The 13,655-nt window shown below is 40.2% G+C and overlaps 1 protein-coding gene and 1 pseudogene across 3 annotated transcripts in view; one reads left to right on the top strand and one right to left on the bottom strand.

The window, feature by feature from the left end:
• The window catches only part of CD2AP (CD2 associated protein), a 126,487-nt gene that overhangs the window by 47,723 nt on the left and 65,109 nt on the right, over positions 1 to 13,655 (top strand). For both annotated transcript variants that reach the window (XM_053602712.1, XM_053602713.1), the window contains one exon: positions 9,526 to 9,626. In XM_053602712.1, coding sequence (XP_053458687.1) covers positions 9,526 to 9,626 — 101 coding nt within the window. The remainder of the gene's footprint in view (positions 1 to 9,525; positions 9,627 to 13,655) is intronic.
• LOC128594164 (actin-related protein 2/3 complex subunit 1A-like) lies at positions 5,329 to 6,695 on the bottom strand (annotated as a pseudogene). Its single transcript, XR_008382504.1, has one exon. The product of XR_008382504.1 is annotated as an actin-related protein 2/3 complex subunit 1A-like (transcript).

Raw genomic sequence — 13,655 nt, 5'->3', positions numbered from 1 at the left:
GGGCCAGCTTACCAACCATGACAACTGCAACAGCAACAACAAAAAATAGCCAGGTGTTGTGGCGAGTCCCAGCTACTTGGGAAGGTAAGGCAAGAGAAGGAGTTTGAGGTTGTTGTGAGCTTTGATGACACGGCACTCTACCAAGAGTGATGTAGTGAGATTCTGTCTCTTAAAAAAAAAAATACAAAACTCTTAAAAAGTTTCCTGAAATTTTTGGACTCCTTTGTGTCCTATGCTTTAATATCTGTGGGTACTATGATCATGATCATGGGAAACAGTATTGGTGTAGGCAGTTAAGTTTGCCACATAATGCTGGGTACAGATCATGATTCACAACTCATAGTTCAGTGAAGGTGAACACTAAGTTGCTACAAAATGGGGATGATAATAATAATTATCTCATAGGGTATTAGAAGATTAACATGCTAATTAATTGTAAGTGCTTGATAAATGCTTGTAATAATTATTATAATGTTTAATACTGTTCAGAACTATGTTAGAGACATAATGGGCAGTGATGATTTAGATGGAGGGGCAGTTCTATACTGGGGTTGTCAAGAAAGCTGTATGTAGTTAAGCTTTTCTTTAGGTAGGACACATATAATTCACATGAAGATTGGGGAGTGTAGCCTTCTAGATAGAATAGCAACCTTTGGCAGACCCACAGAAATAAGCAAGTACAGGGTAGAGGCTAATGAATATTAGTCCTGTTTTAAAAGATACTTGCCCCGGCCTGTGGGGAATTTAACGGGGACCTGGGAAACAAAGGGGTCAGTCCAATGAGGGGACAAGAGACACGAAAGAATGAGAGCAAGTCAAGAGTCTGATCAAGCTCCGAAGAGTTTATTTTCTCAGCTGGGCTTATAGGCATTCAAACGAGGAAGTAACTAAGGGCTATTCCTATCAGGGTGGGGAGGGGGCTAGTTTCTGGAAAATTACTAGGAGAAGGTCCCTAAGGCGGGGGGTGCATTTCTGAGGAGTTCCGCAAGGGGAAAGTACTGTTGCTGTTATGGTTGAATTCCTGAGAATAGTTAGCTCGTAACACCGCAATCAAGCAAGCTAGCAAGGGGCATTTTTGTGAGGTGTTTTGGCTTCCGGCATCTCCTCCCTTTTAGTTTTTAAATTTGTTGGGGTCTGTCAGTTGTTGGCGTTGAGGAGAGGGCATTAACCTTTTGGGGGGAAGTATTGACCTGATTCCTCCCATGGGCATAATGACCGCATGATAAGTTTGAGCGTCTTTTGGGGAGGAGAGGAAAAATTTTTACAACGCTAACCTCTATGCAAATCAGGTTTGCTTCCAAGGGACTCAGAGAGGCTGTTTATGCCTTCCCTCTGCAGTGTCTTTATTGCACCCCATAAAAAGGTACCCAGGTTGTACTCACATATGATGGTGAGTCAACATGCATAGCTCTGAGTGCTTACGCGGTTCCCGGAGGAATATGTTCGTTGTTAGGTTCGGCAAGGCCCCGGTCTGCAAGGTCGAGTCTATGATAATGGACTTGAATGGGTTTTGATGCCAGGGAGTCAATCTGTGATTTGATAAAATTCATGATTTTGTTAAGAATAATGGGTCCAAGGGTGACTATCAATAGCAAGCTAATAAGGGGACCTGCAAGGGGCATGAGTAAGAAGTACATGGAGGATTTCCACCACTCGTTTGCCTCAGAAGAAAATTTTTGTTTTTGTAAATCTAAGCTAAGCTTATGAAGTTTGTCAATCTGTGTTTCTACTATGCCTGATTCATTAACAAAGTAACAACATTCCTCTTGTAGAAATAGACATGTTCCTCCTTTTTCGGCGGTGAGGAGGTCTAAGGCTCGTCTATTTTGTAGGGTTACTTGGGCGAGGGAGGTTATTTGTCTTTGTAGGGAGGCGAGGGATTCTGCAGAGGCCTCGACTGCTAGTTGGAATTGTTCTGTTAACTTGGCAACAGTGATGTAGGAGTGCCCAAGGGCCCCTCCTGCAAGTCCCGCAGATACGGCAGTATTGCAAGAGAGATACCCGCAACTAGGGGAAGGAAAGCAGCACGTTCGTTTCTGGAAAAAACACGAGAGTCAATTTTGTCCAAGGGGGAAATAAATTCAGTAGGTGTATGGATGGTTACTTGAGGAATAAGAGTTACTGGGAGGCACAAGGCTGTAGGCTGAAGTGGGAGGGTAAGATTTTTGGAAAGAGTGCCGTTGCACCAAATGAAGGGGGGGGGGCAGTGATGTTTTGGATAGGTGGAGAAGTGGTGTTGCAGAGTCTAGTAGAAGCGTTAGAATAACAAAAGATGAAAGAGTCTTCCTGGGGGTTTAAGAACAGAGAAATATCGAGTAGGGGTTTAAAGGATGTTTCTTCTAAAGCAGTAGCGTTCAGGGGAGATGGCAAAGGGACGGCGGTAAGGGGTGGGCGGCCAAGACTGGCGCAGAGGAAGCAAGAGGTGAGGTTGCCTAGCCCGCTCATATTGGCAATGAGAAGACCTTCGCGGAGGAGAGTAAGCCAGGAAAAAGGGCTATCTGGGGAAGGGGGTGCAAGTTGTTTAAGCAAGGCGTTTTCTTGGTTTTGAATCTGGGTATGAAGGGTGGTTTGGATTTGTACGAGGGAGCGCCATATGAACAGCTTGCTGGAAGGCCAGGAGCTGTATGAGGTAGGGTACATGGCGCCTTTGACAGGGGATGTCCATCTATTGTCCCATGGATCTTGAATGATAAGGGTGTAGTGGTCTGGGAAGTAAAAAAGCTTATGGGGGCTATTGTAAGGAAGTGAACTAAGGGAGTAACTTCAATCAGGATATTGGGTTGGGTAAATATTGCAGTAGTAATAGGGACAGCCTACATTTTGCATGTACCAGTAATCTTTACAATTACGATCGGTTTGATTGTACAAAAAACATAGATGTGGGCGGGGATGCCATGCTTGGATTTTAAAGTCAGTAAAATTAAGAAAAATGGTAGAACTGCATCCAGAAGGCGGGCAGTCGGCAGTGGCTAGGAGGTGGCCGAAACCTTTTTCATCAGTCGTGTTTTCGGTTAAATAGAAGCGCCAAGCGAAGGGCTTGGTGACCGCTGGAACAGGTTGGCCCAGTGCCGGGAGGCAGAAGATCAGGAGATAAGGCAGCATCATGGATGGAAATCCGTGGTTCTGGAAGGGAAAGGAGAAAGGTAATCTCAGGGAGGTTTTTCTCCCTGGATTTTAGAATTGTTATCAATTTGTTTTACTAATCTTTCAGGCAGCCATCTGGCTGCATTTTCTTTGGTATCAAATTGCATACAGATCCTCGGCCCCAGATAAGAACTGGGTCTGGGCCGTTCCATTTTGAGGTGAGTGGATCCTTCCATAGGACTGTGGCATAATTGTTATTTGTTTCTGGGTGCCAAAGGCGGTCAGCGGCAGACTTGCCCTGGGCATCCATATTTAAAAAATTAAGGGGCAGTGCCTGTGGCTCAGTGAGTAGGGCGTCGGCCCCATATGCCGAGGGTGGCGGGTTCAAACCCAGCCCCGGCCAAACTGCAACAAAAAAATAGCCGGCGTTGTGGCGGGCGCCTGTAGTCCCAGCTGTTCAGGAGTCTGAGGCAGGAGAATCACGTAAGCCCAAGAGTTAGAGGTTGCTGTGAGCCATGTGACGCCACGGCACTCTACCCGAGGGCGGTACAGTGAGACTCTGTCTCTACAAAAAAAAAAAAAAAAAATTAAGGACAAATAGGGCATGATGAAGAATGTTTCTTGGGGATCCTTTCGTGGGGTATAATTCTCCCTTTTTTAATTTGTGAAAGGTATTTTTAAGAGTTTGATGAGCACGTTCAACGATGCCCTGTCCCTGAGAATTATAAGGTGTGCCAGTAATATGTTTAATCTGCATTTGGTGGCAAAACTCCTGAAAGTTTTTTCCAGTGTATCCGGGGCCGTTGTCAGTTTTGATGATTCTAGGTCTGCCCATGACTGAGAGACAATTAAGGACATGGGCGATAACGTTTTTGGAGGCTTCTCCATTATGGAGGGTAGCAAATATAAATCCACTGAAGGTGTCTATAGTTACATGCAAGTACTTGAGATTGCCAAATTCAGGGATGTGTGTAATATCCATTTGCCATATATCATTAGGAATTAGACCTCTGGGATTAACACCTATATGAGGGGAGGGTAGTAGGGTGACACAGGCTGGGCATTGTTTAACCATTTGTCGTGCTTGTTCCTGGGTAATTTTAAAAGCTAGCCGTAGGGTTTGGGCGTTTAAATGATGTGTAGGGCATGGCATCGCTGGGCTTCTGCAATAGGGTCTACAGAAATAGGGAAGGTGAGGCGTGTGGCCGCATCAGCACAAGCATTTCCTTTGGCGAGAGGACCGGGCAGATCAGAATGGGCGCGAAGGTGTTCAAGATAAAAGGGGTAATTTCTGGAGTTGATTAATTTTTGGAGTGGATAAAAGGGGGGGTGGCGTTGGTGGAGTTTTTAATATAGGGAATTGTCTCAAGGAGAGGAACTGAATGAGCAATGTAAGCGCTATCAGTATATAGATTAAAAGGATGATTAGTTAAGGTTAAGAAAACTTGAATTACTGCATAAAGTTCTACAAGTTGTGCTGATTTAAAAGGAGATTGGACAGTGGTGGTTTGTCCGTCTATGGTGTAGGCAGCAAGACCATTAGAGGAGCCATCGGTAAATACAAGGCATGCCTCAGGAAGTGGTTGAGGGGAAGTTATTCTTGGAAAAATAAAAGGGTGAATTTTGCTGAATTGGAGTAATTTGTCAGCAGGGTAATGATTGTCAATCGCACCGGAAAAAGATAAACAGGTAATTGGCCACTCATCTGTGGTTTGTAAGAGCCAGTTTAGCTGGTCTTTTGTATAGGGTACTATTAACCTGTCAGGATCCTTGCCAAAGAACTGACGACTTTGTTCGCGTCCTAAACGGACAAGGTTGGCAACTAAGGTAGCATAAGGGACGAGAATCTTGGAAGGGGGAGCAGGAAGGTGGGTCCATAAGAGAGGACCATGTTGCCAAAATACTCCAGTAGGGGTGTGAGGTGTGGCACAGATAATGAATGAGAAGGGTTTGTCATAAGAGATAAAAGTGACTCCTTGGTTCTGGATGGCCACCTCAACAGTTTTTAGGGCTGTTATTGCTGCAGGGGTTAAGGAGTGGGGGGAAGGAGGGGTTAGGATCACCTTTAAGGATGTCGAACAGGGGCTTGAAGTCTCCGATGGTAAGTTTGAGATAAGGTCTAATCCAATTAATATCGCCTAAAAGTTTTTGAAAATCATTCAAGGTTTTTAAATGGCTGGTTTTTAATTGGAGTTTTTGTGTGGTGATTTTCTGATTTTTTTTTTTTTTTTTTTTTTTACTTTCACCAATTTTATACTCAAACAAAACCACACAATATTTGCACGATATGTTTCCTTGGGGCTAGCTTTCCTCTCCATCCAATGGCAAAGCTGCGGTCAGCGACTGTTTGTCGTGCTGGATGGCAGAGGCTCACTCAGCTTCACATTATCTGGAGGCCCTGGATAGAAGATTCTAAGGTCTTGAAATCCCAAATTGTCATGGCTCCATCAATGCTAGTAGTGCAAAATTTGCGACAATCTTGCTTGTCCACCTCATAAATAGATACTTGAGTGATGCTATTCTGGTGCAGTGTCTCCAGGGCTGTATTGTGGTCCTCGGTCGTGGCCCTCTTGTCCATGTTGCGGAAACGTTCCATAGCAGACATGTTGCGCTGGATGCTCTGTTTTGGAATGTCTAACTTGGACACAAAGGTCAAGCAGCCACGGTCATCGTAGTTAAAGAGCATTGGGCAGCAGTCATGACCAATAGCCACAACGCTATTCTCCGAGACAAATGACACACTCAGGAGTGGTAGGAACTCTGTTTTCAGAGTTGAGACCTGTACACTTTTTGAAGCATCAGCAACAGACACGGTGCTGTCATGACTGACCCAGGCCAGGCAGCTCCCACTGGCGGAGAAGCTGACCCCATGGACCCAGCCACCTGTGCCACTGCCCCCAAACTCTGACATCAGCTGACCAAAAGGCATCTTGCTGCCCCAGGGTGTACTGGCTGGCTTTTCATCCACTTCTTTAATATAGGCAGAAAACACTCTGCATTTGAAGTCACATGATCCTGCTGCCAGCAAAACATTGTTGAGATGCCAATCCAAGCTGAGGACTGTAGAGCGAATCGGCTTTTTAATGTGTTTGCTTACCCACCAGTCATTTTCAGACTCGGTAACAAACAGAAATGAGTCGTGCTCCACTTCCCACAGCAAATTTGTTCTCTAAGGGGGACCACTTCACAAAAGTGGCTGTGCGATTAATTCTCAGGATCACCAGGGTTGGCTTCCAGACACCATCTTTCTGACTCCAGACATAGGCATTGCGGTCTGCCCCACAAGTGACGATGCGGTCGCTTTTGGGAGCCCAGTCAATACCTGTGATGTGTCCGTTGTGCTCCTTGAGTTCATGAGCTTTTATCCACTGGCTCCCGTTTTTCTTATAGATGTGCACTTCGTGATTATTGGGGCTAAGGGCAATTTGGGTATGATCCCTGTTCCAGGCATGACAGGTGATTGGCTCTAGTAAAAACTGATGCAGGGACATTATTCTTAGAGTTTTCAAACAATAGAAAGCTGGGATGGGGGAAGGTCGGATGGGATCGGAGCGGAGAATTCGCGGACTCTGGTCAGTCGATGCGAACAGGCTCCACAGGCGCCTGGATCATTTTCTCCTTGTCTAGGAAGCTCTAACTACAAAGAACACATAAGTGAACATATTTTCTCAAGGTCATGGCAACAGCCTGCAAAAGTATGTAGGGATTATGTATAATAAAAGAGATGAGAAGTTTTCCTGCAGTATGCATGAAACTATTATCCTTTACATTATTAGCTTAAAAATTTAAGACCTGAGGAAATGATATTTGAAAAGTTTACTATGAACTATAGGTTAGATAAAAAATTATGGTCAATATTTACTTTGATTGTATTTTTAAACATGAGACAGACACAAATTATTCCTTTAAGAAGGATAAAAGACTTAGAGATACAACTTGTTCTTATTTGGATAATCTTAATTTTTCTATCTACTTGATTGTCATGTCTGTTTTACACCTCCAGGCTGTATGTTGCATGTAATTTTTTTTGTTTGGTTTTAGGAGTTTAGTTTTATTTATTTTGTTTCAATAAACAAGTTACTAGATCCACAGAATGTCAGAGCTAAAGTAAATATAGTGATTATCTACATTTGGTTCACCTTTTTTATTTTATCACTCAGGAAGTTGATTCCTAAAGCAGTTAGGTGAAATAATAAGAACTGTACTTGAACCCGATTCTTCTGACTTTCAATTCAGTATAATACTTCTGCCTTGCATGATGTCTTTCTTTATCAAAAGTTTATTTGGAGGTGTTTATGATCATGATTAGATGTAGTGAAATTTGTCTGTCTAGATTACTTCTTAGGATTCTCCTTTCCTGGTATGTCTCCTTAGTACCCTTGTATTACACCAAATCCTTTTTTGCTGGTTCAACTGTTTTCTTGATGTAGAATATCTGCCACGTTATCCTGCCTTCTTGTATCTTATTCAGCTTTCATTGCATAATTCTGTTATCATTTCTTCTTTGAGCCTTCTACACCTGCTGCAGTTCAAACCTGTCCTTTCTAAAAAGTTTTGGAATATTTATAGATTGTACTAAATATTTTACTACTTCATTATGTATTTAAGTTTTCTTAATTGCTTAATGTGCGTGTTTCTTTTTCAAGTTCTATTAGTTCTTTAACTGTGTATTTAAATGATTAAGACAAATCTTGTTAGGATTGTTGGTGGTAAGTTCTTGATGGAGGATAGACATTCTTGGGATGATATTGTTTGGCACTGATGCTATCATATAGTTAGTCCTACACATTTATTTATTAATTCATTAAAAATTATTTAATGGCTACTGCCGTGGTTTTAATGATGGTTCTTTCCAAAATTCATGTTGAAACTTAATCCCCACTGTGGTACCCTGTTCTCCCAAAAATAAGACATCCTCCGAAAATAAGACCTACTTACAGGGAAGATAAGACGTCCCCTGAAAATAAGACCTAGTGCTTCTTTGGGAGCACACCTTAAAATAAGACACTGTCTTATTTTCGGGGAAACAGGGTAGTATTAGGAGGTAAATCCTTTTTGGGAAGTGATTAAGTCATGAGAACTCTTCCTCACATATTCTGTCCTTTTTGCTGGAGGGTTTGGGAGGGCAGTGGTGGGCTGATGGCCTCTTCTTTTATGATAGTAGTTCTGACTTTTCTTCTTTTATAAGGATACTAGACCTTTCTGATTAGGGCTCTACTATTATGACCTCCTTTGACCTTACTTATCTCCCCAAAGTCCCTATGGTGAAATACACATTGGTGATGTTTTTTTTTTAAATTATTATTTATTTATTTTTTATTGTTGGGGATTCATTGAGGGTTGGTGATTGTTTTAATACATGAATTTTGAGGGGATTTGTTTTTCAGTCCATAGCAAGTAGGTCTAGGGTAGACCCTGAGACAACTGTGTTTCTAACAAGCTACCAGGTGATACTTTTGCTGTGAATCTGAGGAGCAAGAAGTAATCCTTTAATCAGCTATAGTTGGTTTTCCATCCACAGCTATTTCATGATTCACTTTTAAAGATGGGCGTGAGTCAGTTAATTCTTAGAGCTTGTAAAAAGTTGAGAATGCAAGCCTAGATGGTTATAAATCATCATTTCTGAGTAAATAAAGCTTTTTGAAAAACTAAAGTGGAATTATTTTTATGTTTACCTATATGAGTTTGATTTTTTTTTTTTTTCCTGAGACAGAGTCTCACTGTATCACTCTTGGTGGAGTGCTGTGACGTCACAGCTCACAGCCACCTCAAACTCTTGGGCTTGAGTGATTCTCTTGCCTCAGCCTCCTGAGTAGCTGGGACTACAGGTGCCCGCCACAATGCCCAGCTATTTTTTGGTTGCAGTTGTTATTGTCCTTTAGCAGGCCAAGACTGGGCTCCAACCCATCAGCCTTTGGTGTATGTGGCTGGCACCCTACTCAGTGAGCTACGGGCACCGAGCCTATGAGTTTGATTTTTGTGTGAAAATAAGAATCATTCAAGAAGTTACATTTAAATATATACATTTTGCCTCTGTAGGGCACCCTTAAAAGATAGTATTTCCAGACTTTGGTTAGGAACTAGTCTAAAAATCAGTAACCTGGAGGATCTGTCTGTGGTAAATTTTTTGTGCCCAAAGTGTTTTTCTTTATATATTTTTCTAATCTCAAATTGGCAGTGGATACTTTGCTTTTTTTTAATTGGTGGGATCAGATACATTAATATATTCCATTGCCTGAAGCCTTATACCATATTTGTATTAAATTTGTTTGTGGGTGAATACCTTATAGTGTGAAGGGAAGGTCAGAAATCAACCAGACTTAATTGTGGTTAGCTGTTTAGAATGTTCGTATGTTCTGTTTTTATTTGTTCCCTTAAGTTCTATAAACTAAGATGCTTTTTAAAATAATCTTTCTTAACCTAATTTTTTATTGTTTTTAGAGACCAAGAAGCGCCAGTGTAAAGTTCTTTTTGAGTACATGCCACTAAATGAAGATGAACTGGAGCTGAAAGTGGGAGATATTATTGATATTAACGAAGAGGTAAAGTTAGATGTGTTAGAAATAAAAGCTCCAATTGTAATTGATGCTCTGGGTTTTAGAAAAATGCTTTTTAAGAATATTGAATTTTTTGTGAGAACTTTTGTTACTTTGCGTTTTTTTGTTACTTTGTTTTTTAATAAAACTTTTATAGATTTTCTTTACTTATCCTTGTGTCAACTTTAAATAATGAAATACAAAAAAATAGACAATAGAGTTCATTTGCACGCAAACCTTGAGGATAGTCACACAGAATCCAAAAAAATGGGTTTGGGTTAGCATTCCAAAGTGGGAGAATTAGGGTTACATTTATATAATCAGAGAACAGTGAAGCTTAAGAGGCTGCAACATTTTTTATGTTGCTCCAGTACATATGTTATAGCGCTTTGATTGATTAGAGTTTGCTGTAGTCCAAGGAAGATTGCCGTAACATTCTATAAAGATAGGTAATGGTCTCCAGGGGTCTTCCTTCTGGTTCTATTTAGCTTTTGTTAATCATTAACAGGCGAAAAATGAGGAAGAGATTTAATTTGTAATGAGAAAAGCAGAAGTTGCAGTTTCACACTGTGACTAGCTGTATAGCCACATTCCTCTCATGGCTCAAAATAATTTAAAATTACAACAGCTTTAAGTTTTTTAACTACTAAATTTCATACTCGCTACGTACCTAATATTTATATCTTGTGTGTGCTGCCTTTAGGAATAGAAATAACTTTTTAAAGCTAAAATTATATAATCTAAGTAGCTAAGAAGATAAACGAACCTTTTCTTTGATTCTGAATTCATTGTAGGTACAGAACAGTGAAATAGAAGTAGTTTTACCTTTTATATAGTAAAAGAATATGAAACAAAATCTTTTTAATAAAAACAGTTCCCTTGTTTGGATTTTCACATTTAAAATTAATAAAAAATACTTTCCTATATTTTAGTATCTTACAATGAGATTTTAAAATATGTAAAAAATAACTTTTCCACATCTCTGCTTTTATCATTAAACAGGTAGTAAAGTTTTTATTTGGCAGTTGACACCGTTTTCAAAGTATGTTGTCATGTGTCACATATAGTAACAAGGATTGATTTAGTGTCATAACACCTTGTAATGTAATTTATCACTAATTTTGTTTGAGTAAACATCCAATGTGTTTCCACAAAAGGCAATTCTATTTTTATTTACACCTGGTAGTAATATAATAATTAACATTTTTTGAGCCTGTATTATGTCTGAAGTATTGTGCTAAGTGTTTTGCATTTATTATTTCCTTTAAAGTTATAAATAGCCTAACAAGATAGGCATTTTTATCCTCGTTTGAGATTCAATCTCTTCATGAGATTGAATCACAGAAGGTTATTGGCTGCCCTAGTTACTACTGCTACAAACCAAGCCATTCCAAACTTAGTGGCAAAGAGCAACTGTTACTTATAAGTTATGTGGGTCGAGAATTCAGATAGGACACAGTGGGTTTAACTTGTCTGTGTTCCATGATGCCTGGGGACCTTAGCTGGAAAGATTCAAAGTTGGGGACTGGTGGAATCATAGGAATTCTCTTTAACTCACATGTCTAGTGCTTAGAAACTTTGAAGACTACAGGTGCCAATTGGAGAGCCATTATGTACCTTTGTGGGATCTCAGGGTAGTCACAATTATTGGCAGTTTACAGTTCTGAAGTGTGAGCATTTCACTATACATGGCGTTTGCTTCATTGCCTTTTAAAGTCTAGCTTTGGGAATAATATGGTCACTTCCATTACATTCTTTTGCTTACAAGTGAGTTACAAGCACTAAGATTAGAGGGGTACAGGACAAAGACCACTACTTCTTATTGGGAGGAATGTCAGGATTACATCTGTGGGATGGGAGATCTTGTTACATCCATCTTTGCCTGAGTTCATATGCCTGACACCTGGGTGAGCATGAATATGAATTTATGCATTCTGTTCTTGGAGTTTTTACCACTGTACTTCTTTGCCTCCTAAGAATTCCTTAAATAACCCTAACTACTCACTTGCTGCCAGTTGGGGTTCTAGGTATAGATTATAGTTCGCTGATATTTAACTCCCTTTGTTGTGTCTGCTCCAGTTTGGTCAGCATAGCCCCATCACACACCTGGTTTGAATCACTTTGGTGCCTCAGGTGTGCTAAAATTTTGAACTCTTCATGCTTACTGCCTTTCCTTCCTCCCTCAAAGAGCTTGTATTCTAGCCACTTTGTAGGGGTGGGGAACTTGGAATCTTGGGGCAACATACATGTATGGCCTTTTGACTGAATCCAAACTTTACATATTTATTATTTCCTTTGTAGTTTGAATTTAGTTGTATTCACACTTAGCGATCTAGAAGGCTGTGTGTTGCTTTGAGGCCCAGTCTGGAGTGCAGTGGTGTGATCACAGCTTACGACAACTTTGCCTGGGCTCAAACAGTCCTCTTGTCTCTGCCTCCTGTAGCTAGGGGTGGCTCACCACTATGTGCAGCTAATTTGTTTTATTTTTTTGTAGAGATAGATTCTTAACTATATTTCCCATGCTGGTCTTTACTCCTGGCTTCAAGTAATTGTTCTGTTTCTGCCTCCCAAAGTGCTAGAATTGCAGGCATGAGTCACTGTTCTTGGCCTTAAAGCAATCAGTCGATCAATTAATTAGATTATTTTTTGAGGTAGTGTCTCTGTTGCTACAGGCTAAAGTGCCGTGGTGTCAGCATAGCTCACAACAACCTCAAATTCCTGGGTTTAAGTGGTCTCCTGCCTCAGCCTCTTGAATAGCTAGAACTACAGGTACCTGCCGCAACACCCAGCTAATTTGTCTATTTTTAGGAGAAACTGGGTCTTGCTCTTGCTCAGGCTCATCTCAAACTCCTGTGCTAATGTGAACCTCCTCCTACTCCTTTCAGAGTGCTAGGATTACAGGCATGAGCTGCTGTATTTGGCCGAAATAATTTCTTTTTTTATTTTATTTTTTTTTTTTGTAGAGCAGAGTCTCACTTTACTGCCCTCCGTAGAGTGCTGTGGCGTCACATGGCTCACAGCAACCTCCAGCTCTTGGGTTTATGTGATTCTCTTCCTCAGCCTCCTGAGCAGCTGGGACTACAGGCGCCTGCCACAACGCCCGGCTATTTTTTTTTTGTTGTTGCAGTTTGGCCAGGGCTGGGTTTGAACTCACCACCCTCAGCATATGGGGCTGGCGCCCTAATCACTGAGCCACAGGCGCCGCCCCGAAATAATTTCTTTTTAAGTTACTGTATTTTACGTACTTTTTACTGGAAAACTATTATTCAGCTTTTAATATCAAGTGGCTTTTCTTCTTTTTTTGCTTTGGTCATTTATTTTTAGGGGAGTATTTTTTGATTCTTTTAGGCCCTTTGTACTTATACAGCATTTAAGTCATACTTTTGTTAGAATGCTTCTTATATTGTATTACCATCTGCTGTTTGCATGTTTTCTTGAGATTTTTCAAGAACTAGATTTCACAAATGCAAGTTTGAACCTTTCCCTGGTAGTTAACACCATAGCTTATATATCTTATAATTAATAAAAGTTTGTTTTACAATTCTGATAAAATGGAAAACATTAAAAAATATTTTAAATGGAAAAAAATCCTTTGTTCTAGCTATGATATTGCATGTACTGCTGCTAAGTAAATTTCTGCTAAGTAAATTTTGATAGTGAATAGTTTATAAAGTTGTTTTTTCCATTAAAATCCCTTAGCATCTTTAGCAGAAGCTATACATTTTCAAACAATTATGGAATATTTTATTAAATAATTTCATGGAATTTGAGTAACTTTGTGATTAGTGAGTACAAATCTTTTTCTGAAGAGTTTGATTCATGAGGATATTTCTGTTTGGAAGGTGATGTTTGGTAGAACCTCATATTTAGATTTTTAAAAGTAAGAAATTCTTTTTCACATTTTGGTTAATAATAACTATTGAAGTAAGAGGTTTAATGATTTTTCTGTGCCATTTAGGAAGTTATATACTTATAGTCATCAAACTTTTTCAAATCAAATATTTCTAAATATATGTCATGTTTACAAACCTAGGC

Source organism: Nycticebus coucang, chromosome 9 (genome assembly GCF_027406575.1).
Source record: "Nycticebus coucang isolate mNycCou1 chromosome 9, mNycCou1.pri, whole genome shotgun sequence".
Taxonomy (NCBI): domain Eukaryota; kingdom Metazoa; phylum Chordata; class Mammalia; order Primates; family Lorisidae; genus Nycticebus; species Nycticebus coucang.
Note: the sequence above shows the minus strand (reverse complement) of the source record. Positions and strands in the feature narration are given on the sequence as shown.